The sequence below is a fragment of the Populus euphratica genome, unplaced genomic scaffold (assembly GCF_000495115.2).
Source record: "Populus euphratica unplaced genomic scaffold, PopEup_1.0 scaffold248.1, whole genome shotgun sequence".
NCBI classification, from domain to species: Eukaryota; Viridiplantae; Streptophyta; class Magnoliopsida; order Malpighiales; family Salicaceae; genus Populus; species Populus euphratica.
Genome location: NW_011500131.1, coordinates 309,511 through 321,134, shown reverse-complemented (window position 1 = coordinate 321,134; position 11,624 = coordinate 309,511). Strand labels below are relative to the sequence as shown.

At 35.7% G+C, this 11,624-nt stretch overlaps 1 protein-coding gene across 1 annotated transcript; it reads left to right on the top strand.

Moving 5' to 3' along the window:
- Window positions 1-9,173: 9,173 nt before the first annotated feature.
- LOC105110390 (pectinesterase-like) lies at window positions 9,174-11,281 on the top strand. Its single transcript, XM_011005413.1, has 2 exons — window positions 9,174-10,278; window positions 10,365-11,281. The coding sequence occupies exons 1-2, from the start codon at window positions 9,243-9,245 to the stop codon at window positions 11,054-11,056; spliced, it is 1,728 nt and encodes a 575-aa protein (XP_011003715.1). The 5' UTR covers window positions 9,174-9,242; the 3' UTR covers window positions 11,057-11,281.
- The last annotated feature ends 343 nt before the right edge of the window (window positions 11,282-11,624 follow it).

Below are 11,624 nucleotides of genomic sequence, written 5' to 3'. Positions count from 1 at the left end.
AAGCTCTCTCTGTGTTTCTCTCTATTTTGTGGTGATCAGCTATCAATGACACTCTATTTATAGCTAATGTGGGAGACAATCTTCTTTCTGTGGTCAACAATGGTGGACAACATTTTCTTTGGTTAAGCACCCACCATTTGACTCTTACCATGTCAAGCATGGCTGCCACCAACCATGTTGTGTCCATACATAACAATCTCCCACTTGGACACAAATGGCGCTAGGTCTGTCTTTTAATCTTTAAGACCAACTGAAGCTTTACATAGCTTCAGCTTATCAAGAGTAACTCCTTTGGTTAACATGTCAGCTGAATTCTTGCTTCCATAAATCTTTTCAAGTAACAGTTGTTCATCATCGAGCAATTACCGAATGAAGTGATATTTGATCTGTATGTGCTTTGTTCTGGAGTGAAATGCTGGATTCTTGGCAAGGAAGATTGCATTCTGACTATCACTATATAAAGTACATTTTCCATTCATCTTGCCCAATTTTTGCAGGAAACTCTGTAGCCATACTATCTCTTTTGCAGACTCTGAAACTACAACATATTCAGCTTCTGTCGTTGAAAGAGCTACTATTTTTTGCAAGGTAGAACTCTAAGAAACAGGAGTGCCTCCTAGAATGTATATATAGCATCTAATACTCTTTCTGCTATCAACATCTCCTGCTAGATCAACATTTACAAAGCCTTCAAGTTTCAGACCGCCAGCTGTGAAAGTAAGACATGTCTCCAATGAGCCTTTTAAGTACCTCATGATCCATTTCACTGCCTCCCAATGCTGCTTTCCAGGATTGCTCATATATCAGCTTACAACTCCCACTGCATGGGCAATGTCTAGTTTAGTACAAACCATAGCATACATCAAAGAGCCGATATCTGATCAATGTATCCACGTTCTAGCTCAGTTTTTGGTGACTGATCTCTACTGAGCTTGAAATGATTTCTCAAAGGTGTACATACTGACTTAACATTATCCATACTAAACCTGCTGAGAACCTTCTTGACATACTTTGTCTATGAAAGCTTTAGTATGCCTTTGTCTTTGTCTCTGATAATTCTCATGCCAAGTATTTGTTTAGCAGCTCCCAAATCCTTCATTTCAAACTGTTTTGACAACTATTGCTTTAGCTTGTCAATCTCTTCCATGCTAGATCCTGCAATTAACATATCATCCACATATAACAGTAGAATGATATACGAGTTGTCAAAATGTTTGACATAACAACAATGATCAGCCTGACATTTTGTGTATCTCGTACTAAATATGAAGTTGTCAAACTTCTTGTACCACTGTCTTGGAGCTTGCTTCAAACCATATAGGCTCTTCTTTAGCTTGCAAACTTGACTCTCCGTTCCTGGTATTGCAAACCTCTCTGGTTGTTGCATATAAATGTCTTCCTCCAATTCACCATGAAGAAATGTTGTTTTTACATCTAATTGTTCAAGATGTAAATTTTCTGCAGCTACTATCCCCAGAACAACTCTGATTGTTGTAAGCTTCATAACTGGAGAAATTATCTCAGAATAGTCGATCCCTTTCTTTTGTTGAAACCCTTTTACAACAAGTCTTGCCTTGAACTATTTGCTTCCATCATGCTCAGTCTTTACTCTGTAAATCCACTTGTTTTGCAAAGCCTTCTTTCCTTCAGGCAGTGTGGTTAACTCCCAAGTCTTGTTCTTCAATAATGACTCCATCTCGTCCTTCATGGCTAACTCCCACTTGCTCGAGTTTCCATCTTGTAAGGATTCTTCATAAGTTAATGGTTCACCACCATCTGTCAGCAAAATATAATTCAGTAGAAGTGTGAATCGTTATGAAGGCTTTATAATCCTTGAAGACCTGCAAACAACTGGTTCACTTAGTGGTGGGTACTGATATGCTTAAACTTTCTTGTAAGGACTTTTGAGTGGTAACATCGGGAAGCCCTTCTAATCGTATGAATTCAGATTTTTGTGGACTCCCATCTGAATCAGTTATCTCTGGTTCTGTACTTGATCTGTCTTTATACAAAACTTTCTTATTGAAGATCACATTCCTACTTCTGATAATCTTCCTGTTCTGATCATCCCAAAACCGAAATCCAAATTCTTCATCTCCATAGCCAATAAAGAAACATTTATTTGATTTGGCATCCAGCTTGTTGCGAGCATCAGAATCTACATGCACATAGAAAACACACCCAAAAACCTTTAAATGAGAAAGTTGTACTTCGTTTCCTCTCCATACTTCTTCGGGCAGTCTGAACTCCAAAGGAACTAATGGTCCATGGTTGATCAAGTAAATTGCAGTGTGAACTGCATCAGGCCAAAATGTTTGAGGTAACCCAGAATGCAACCTCATGCTTCTAGCTCGTTCGTTGATGGTCCTGTTCATTCGTTCAGCAATGCCATTCTGTTGTGGTGTGCCTAGAACAGTCTTTTCCATTCTAATACCATTGACAACACAATACTCCTTAAAACCTCCATCAATGTATTCTCCTTCATAGTCAGATCGTAAGCATTTCAACTTCAAACCTGATTCAGTCTCAACCATAACCTTCAATTTCTTGAATGTGTTAAACACATCAGATTTATTTTTCAGAAAATAGACCCATACCTTCCTATTGAAGTCATCAATAAAAGTCACATAGTACCAAAAATCTCCAAGAGATGCTACTGGAGCTGGTCCCCATAAATCTGTGTGCACCAATTCTAGCTTTCTTGGTCTTAAAGTCCTGCCAACCTTTAAGAAACTGAGCTTCTTCTGTTTTTTGAGAACACAACTTTCACAAATGTCTAGATCAATATTTTTTAACTCTGGCAGCTTTCCCTTTGACTAAAGTATCTTCATCCCTTTTTTACTCATATGGCCGAGCCTACAATGCCATAGCCGTGCCTGATTTTCTGTTTCAATAGAGGCAATTATATCTGATGATCTTATGGTCATATATAAGGTGCTGGTTTTCTTTTCATGAGCCAAAACCATTGCTCCCTTTGATACCTTCCACATTCCTCCACAAAAAAGGATTGAATGGCCACTATCATCGAGTTGTCCGACCGAGATCAACTTTTTCTTTAGTCTAGGAACATGCCTTACATTTTGCAAGTTCCATATAGATCCATTCATTGTCTTGATTTGCACATCTCTTATACCCACAATATCCAATGGTTATCCATCAGCCAGATAGACTACCCCGTAATCTCCAGCAATATAGTTTTGCATCATTTCATGGTGTGGAGTTTAGTGAAATGAAGCTCCAGAATCAAGAAACCAATCATCAATAGGTCTATGTACAGTAAGAATCAAAGCATCTTGTACCTCGTCTGTAGTGGCGTTTGCAGAATCAGCCTTAGGTTTCTTTGATTTCGTGCAACTCCTCATGAAATGACTAGGTTTGCCATAATTCCAACATTCAACTTGCTTCTTGGGTCCAAAGTTACTTTTACTTTTGTACCTAGATTTTGATCTGTCTCTAGATAAGCCTCTGTCTTGTCTCCTTCCTTGAGTGTTGATGTTGAGAGCTGAACCTGAACTTGAGCTTTCACCTGAGTCTTTCCTTCGTACTTCTTCAGCTAAAATCAGGTCTCGGATGTCATCATATTTTAATTTAGATTTTCCAGCTGAGTTGTTTACGGCTATTCTCATACCTTCCCAACTACTTGGAAGTGAAGCTACCAAAATAAGTGCTCGAATCTCATCATCAAACTCAATCTCAACAGATGATAATTGATTTGTGATGGTGTTGAAATTATTGAGATGCTGTGTAACAGAGATGCTTTCTGTCATCTTCAGGTTGGACAGCTTCTTCATCAAGTGCACTTTGTTATTTGCTGATGGCTTCTCATACATCCCAGACAAGGCTTCCATCAATCTTTTGTAACATTATGAGCAACTCTTCTTGACAAGGATAGCTGGATAATTCCCAAAACTTGTCTATCAAGAATTTATCAATCTTCTTTTGACATAATTTCTGGTTTGCTCCCCAACAGAGGAAGATGAAGTTTCTTCCTATATAGATAGTCTTCAATTTTCATTTTCCAATATCCAAAATCAGTTCCATCAAATTTTTCAATTCCCCCAGCCTTTATTTCATCAGCCATATTTAATCTTTCTTGGATTTGAATCTGTAAAATCTGACCTTACAGATGTGTCCGGAATGGCAAACAATGTTGGAAACGACACTAAGATCACCCAAATCGGATTTCGGATGGCTCAGATTTAAACAATTAAACTTTGGGATCACTAGACGCTGTAGATGAAGCCACGTGGCAGGAGAAATAGTCGTTGTGCCACACCGGATCAAAACCCAGAATGATGACGTGTCTGGCACGTAAGATATGCGGACCCCACAATTCTGACGTGGCAGAACCACATGGATTTTTGGATGATGTGGCAGGTGACGTGGCTACTGATTGTGCAGAATTGCTTACGTGGCTGCTAACGTGTCGGGTTAACCCGACTCAGATTGCAGGAAACGGACAAGGAAAGCGCGTACGGGCATGCAGAACGTCGGTTTTTCACCGGGTTTTCACTAATGGATTCCTCTTGTCGTCCTCTTTACGATGGTATGTTCAAAAACACGTTTTAAGAACTTTAATTTTTGAGTTTGGATCAAACACCCTCTTTTTCAAGAACAAGCTCTGATACTAATTGTTAGGACATTCAGACATTCAAACACACATCAATTTACGTGGTTCGGCAACTTGCCTACTCCACGGAGCTACTGGTTTGTATTAATCAAGCTCAAAAGCAATACAAACAACAAAACAAGAAGGAGGAGAAAAACTTCTCTACTCAACTCAACTCTCTTTCTAAGCTCTCTCTATGTTTCTCTCTATTTTGTGGTGATCAGCTATCAATGACACTCTCTATTTATAGCTGATGTGAGAGACAATCTTCTTTCTTTGGTCAACAATGGTGGGCAACATTTTTTTTGGTTAGGCACCCACTATTTGACTCTTACCATGCCAAGCATGGTTGCCACCAACCATGTTGTGTCCACACATAACATGATGGAGCTGAATCTCGAGAAGCATTTGGTAGAAGTAGCGTCCACATCATCACTGCAAAGCTCATTAAAGGACACCACAAAGCTGTGCTTTATATATATATGTGTGTGTGTGTGTGTGTGTGATAGTGAACTTGTAGACTGGGATGCAGCTCTCTGAAAGAACTCATTTGAGAAGTCTAGAAGGACGTTTCTCAGCATCAATTACTCACATGTATCCCAATTTCACCTCCTAAAAAAGGAAAAAACTAAAGTTAAAAAGCTCATAAAGATATTTAGTTATAACCAAAGATGGATATTATCATTACACATACACACACCTTGCTTTAGATCTACCTTCCATGGAAGGGAGAGTCTTTAGATACCTTGATCCTGTATTTTGGATGGATATGGACATAAATAGAGTAAAGTCATGACCCCTAAAGAACCCCTCCAATGGTAGCATAGACAATGGCCCTCTAGTCTAAAACATGAAAGCCACTTCAGGGACTCTATCAAAGGGATAGCTTTGCTTGAAAAATATCTTCATATTCAAAGACATAACACCCTGATCACTAGGTTTTATAATCATGCAATTATGAAATGATGATTTAGTGTGGTCTGTGAAAATATTTATCCTGATGAACTGATGATGAGAGAACCTGTTGCTATCTTTAGAATCGAACATGAAACATAGACAACTAAGATTGACCATTTTGCACTGGTTTTAGCAAACCTATAAGCTTAATTCTTCGCTCTGCTTCCTTGTTTCCTTTGTTCCTTACCATTTTATCTTCAATTAACAAACTAAAATCCAATTTTTTATTTGATAAAAGTTAAACACTTCATCCCTGCAATGTATGATTACAATCAACATTTTAGAAAGCATGTATGGAAATACAATCAAGCAATTATGAAAACAAATTACAATCTTTAATTATTCAAAACCCTTTTTGGTGTCGTGCTTTATTTTATTTTTTAGAATTAGTGATTGTGTTAATTTGATTTTAGTCTAAAATATATTATTTTAATTTATCTTTTCAATATGCCCCTTAGACTCATGGGGATTTTGAAGAAAAAATTACATTATAATATTTATATTTTAAAATTATTTTGAGATATAACTTCAATAGTCGAAACAATATCTAACTCTTTGTATGCCATGAAAAAAGTCAAATCTTATTTGGCTTTCTAATTTAAAAACATAATATGAAGTTGATCATAAACAAAAAGGAATGTCAAAAAAAAAATCTACAAATTATGATTATAAAGATAAAAAAGAACTAATATATTATAAGATTAGGGTTTAAAGCACTTGATTGGTGGAATATAGGTTGATAGTAATATAAAAGAAAATGGAAAAATTAAAAAGGGCTAATAAAAAAATTAAACAAATATTAAAAAGAATTAACGCTACAACTATGAAACAAATGACAATCTTCAATTATTCAAAATCCTTAACAATAAATAATGAAACCAAACAAAGTAAATAAAACCTCAATTAATATAATGTTCAAAATAAGGGTTTAGAAGTTAATTGGATAGTGATTTTAAAATAGGATCTATATATTTATATGCCTCACTAATCCATCAAGCCGTATATATTCTTAGATTTTTTTTCTTTTCATAGTTTTTTTTAATATTTATTATTATTGTAGTGAATTAAAATTTGATTTCAAGAATAATTAAAAAAAAAAGAAAAACAACGCTTTTCTTTGGTTTAATATATGCACACAAGCCATATTGAGGATGCTATATTTTTTTTCCTGGTATGTAATTTATTTATTATTTAATGCCACTTTTCAATAATTAGAGCTATATTAGTTTTTACTTTTATTTTACCTATAACTTATATCAACATTAACATTTGAGCATATATCTAATAAAATAATAATTAAGATTATATTTTCTAAATAAAAATAATAATGTCTCGTTCGTAATGTAACACGAATTTTCGAATTAATCTTACTCTAAATAATATTTTTTTTAATAAAGTAATTTTTGATTAGATTATTTAGATTGATAATGTACAGTGGAGTGATTTTCTTATCTAATTCAACTTTAAATTTAAATTAATTTGTTAATTTTTTCTATAAACTCCACGTGATTTTCATTCTCTTTAGTACCCCATTGACACTTATAAGGTATCCCCATTTCCTCTTGAGCACTCAACATAATTTTCCATATGCATGCAGTCCTCTTTATCATCTTTCCTCTTTAGCATCTCACCTTTTTTATTATGGTTGATGCTGCCTATACAATTTGTTCACATTTTCTTTCAGATTAATTACATAAGCAATTTGTTTATCTTCTTGTTCATTGTTATGAAAAAAATAATTAAATTTGAGAATTCTTTTTAAATTATATTGTTGATGAGGCAAAATATTAGGTTTCTCTTCATGTAATTAATGAGTAAAAGCTAGCAATTAGAACCTTAACTAGGAATTAAAACCTCTAATTTTAGGTTAATAGATTAAAAAAAGCCAATTGATCGAAACAATTAATTAAGAATATGTGCTACCAACAACAGTATTAGACTTTATAACATAATTTATTAAAACATGTTCCACGTTGAATAGGGTGCATGCCTAGAAGCTGCCTTCCTGCAGTATCTGTAATTTAATGGAGGAAGAAAAGAATAAAGTAAAGTAGTGAATTAAAAAATTAAAAACCAGATAAGAAAGTAAGAACGAAAAAAGGATAGAAGAGATAGAGAAACCAAATTCACGTTAGCCTTGAGTGAGATATTTGAAAAGGAACAAAAAAATGAAGAAAAGTGAACAAATTAATTTACTAATTTGATCAAATAATTTGATATTGTAATGCATAATAATTTTTATAATAATTTTTTTTTATTTTTAATATTAACAAATTAAAATCATCTATAAACACATAAAAAAACATCAAATTAATAATTTTTTTAAATAAAAAATATTTTAAAAAATAGTTACAACATAAAAATAAATACTGGACCTACCTGTTACAACACAAAAGGAGGGATTTATTCTCAAAAACTTGGAGAATTAAGTGATACACAAACACTTACCATAAGCATAAGCATGATTAATAACGTGCAAAAATGTGTATGATCGAAGAGGAACATGTTCAGACCATTTGCAAACTTGAAAATATATTATTCTTTTTATTATTATTATTATTTTCCGTACACTATCCTCTTTATCTTCTCAAAAACTTGATAATCATTTCCTCTTTAGCATCTCTGCTCCTTTATTATGGTTGACGCTGGATCATATGGATTCATAGGGAAAGCACTGAAGCTGCAAATGAAAAGAAGAAATGCAGGTGCTGCTGAGAACCACAGCAATTAATTACAAAACTATATACGTTATTTTACTTAAATCACAAAGCTTGAAATGGTAGGAGTAGAACACAAATAATCCTAATTTATTGTTTTATTTATGAGGACAAAGGCTGCTATGTTCTGTCTCTCTAAAATGTTTTACATCAGGAACCCATCTTTAACAAGGAAGAAGAATCAAAACCCCCAGATATAAAGGAAAAGTAACAAGGTAATAAAACCCAAAAAAAAAAAAAAAAAAAAAAAGACTAGCTCGAATGGTACCTTTAGGGTCTAATTTGAGGTCTTCCGGAGGAGGGTTAGCACAATTGAGCTTCACTCCAGTACAGAACTAGACCTTGCGATTTTCTTTAAAATATTTGAGTTTAATCCTACAGTGATATTAAAAGTTATTATATTGAATTGCCAAGTTATTGATCTGACATGACCAAGCTTCATGTTTGGACTTTGTTTTCTTTCACTGATTTGAAAATACATGTGCTATGCTATCTATATAATTTATTGATGGCATATCCCACCTAACTACGATAGATCCCAGTTCAAATACTAGCTCGAATGGTATTTTCGAGGTCTGATTTGGGGTCTTCTGGAGACAGGGTAGAATTGAGCTTTTTACTTCATTATAGAATTATACCTTGAGATTCCTTTAAAAATATTTGTGCTCGATCAAAAGTTATGGCATTTGCGTAATTCGTTCATAGAAAATCTCATCTAACTATGATAGGTTCCAGTTTAAATTCTCAAAACCTTTACTTTATTTCCCAGCTATTCAATATGAGTGTAGAAGCGATTTATTCACTATCAAAATTGATTTTTATTAATATAACAAGCGAAATATTCCCACATTACTTACTTTTTTCCTCTATATATTGGTTCATGGTGTAGTCTTTCACCACACCATCACTTGAAGTCCATAAACCCTACTTCAGTACTATCCACCAAAAAACCAGAAAAGATGACCCAAGCCGTCCAGTACATTTCCATGTCCAAGAAAAACAAGAGGCTTGTCCTAGCTATCTTTGCTTCTTTCCTACTAGTTGCCACTATAATTGCCATTGCCATTGGCGTAAATTCTCACAAAAACTCCACCAAAAATGATGCTGCTCATGCCTTGCTGATGGCCTCATGCAACTCCACAAGGTATCCTGATTTGTGCTACTCAGCAGCTACCAGTTTCCCTGATGATTCCGCGAAATCGGGCGATCCCAAGGCAGTTATTCTGAACAACATAAACGCAACTATAGATTCTATAAATAGCAAAAAGATCGAAGCGGATCAGATCCTATCCACCAAAAATCCTAAAGACCCACAAAAGACTGCTCTCAAGGATTGTAGGCAGAATTACGACAGCAGTCTTGCCGATCTAGACAAGGTTTGGGGAGAGCTCAAACGCAATCCCAACAAGAATAAACTTCAAAATCAAACATACGCTGCTGAGCTCACAACTCAAGTCACTTCTTGTAAAACAAATGAAGACTCGTGTGTCGATGGCTTCTCTCATTCATCGTATTTGAGGATATTCAGGAATGTCTTTCTTGGTCCCAGCAAAGAAAATGCTGGAATGATGTGTAGTAATGCGTTGGCATTGATCAAGAAGTTGATCGAAGACACCGACGCCGCCATTGCCAATACGCTCAAGACCACAAGTAGGAAGGTCAAGGAGGAGGACGATAGCGATGAAGGGCGGCCAGAGCGGTTGTCGGTAACGGACAGACGGGTGTTCCACTCATCATTGCTGACTCCAGACGTGGTGGTGGCAGCTGATGGCAGTGGGAAGTATAGGACAGTGTCAGCTGCAGTTGCTGCTGCACCTAAGCACAGCGCTAAGAGGTATATTATCAAAATCAAGGCAGGTGTCTACAGGGAAAATGTGGAAGTTCCAAGTGAGAAAACTAACATCATGTTTCTTGGAGATGGAAGGAAAAAAACTATCATCACATCAAGTAGGAATGTGGTTGATGGCGGCACAACCTACCATTCTGCCACTGTTGGTATGTCCATTGATTTTTCTTTTTATTTTTTTTCCTGATTATTTTCTATGCATGACTTTAATGGGACATCTTGATGAACCTTGCAGCCGTGGTGGGTCAAGGATTCCTAGCCAGAGACATAACCTTCCAAAACACAGCCGGCGCCTCCAAGTACCAAGCCGTGGCACTACGAGTTGAGTCCGACTTTGCAGCGTTCTACAAATGTGGCATTCTGGCCTACCAAAACACCCTCTATGTCCACTCAAACCGTCAGTTCTTCACAAACTGCTACATAGCAGGCACGGTTGATTTCATTTTCGGCAATTCTGCAGCTGTTTTCCAAGATTGTGACATCCATGCTCGCCGTCCCAATCCAGGACAAACAATCACAATAACTGCCCAAGGGAGGAGTGATCCCAATCAAAACACTGGCATTGTAATTCAGAAGTCTAGAATCGGAGCTACTCGTGATCTACAGCATGCCAGGAGTAATTTCTCTGCGTATCTTGGTAGACCCTGGAAGGAGTATTCAAGGACTGTTATCATGCAATCATCCATAAGCGATGTGATAAGCCCAGCCGGATGGCGTGAGTGGAAGGGCAGATTCGCACTTGACACATTACATTTTGCAGAGTACGAAAACAGTGGGGCTGGTGCCGGAACATCCGGAAGGGTTCCCTGGAAGGGATACAAGGTGATCACCGATGCAACTGAGGCTCAAGCTTTTACTGCTCGCAACTTCATCACTGGTAGTAGCTGGTTGAAATCCACTACCTTCCCATTCTCTCTTGGTCTCTGAACTGGGTTTTATCCATGCTATCCCTACCCACTTCTACCTTACCTAGTATGTGTGGATTGAGTGTCTCGAGTAGCTCTGGTGCTTCTTGTTTTTTGTTTGTTTTTTCTTTTAGCAAGTTTTGGTTCATCTTTTTGGAACGTTGCAATCTCCTCTCCCAGTGGGGAGCTTGTGTTTTGGGTCCTAGACTGGACTCTTACTTATGAAATAAAGAGTGTTTCAAATTAATTTGCATGTTATTGTTGCTTAAATAAATTAATTTCTCTATTTGCCCTTTGCAATTGATAATGTTAACGTGTAACCACTCGACTAGAAATTTGATGTAATTTAAATTTTAAATTAAATTGAATGATTATTAAACTAAATCTTGAATAAAATGTTAATTTTAAATTAATGATCATAAATCTAATCTAATTAGATTTTAAATTAAATTGAATAACATCTTAATGAAATATAGCCCATACTAACTTTAATATCACTAATACAATTTTTTAAATATTGAATAATATATTGAAATTCAATTATCAAAGAAGTCAATATTGAAAGATAAAATTGAAACTAAAAAAATAAA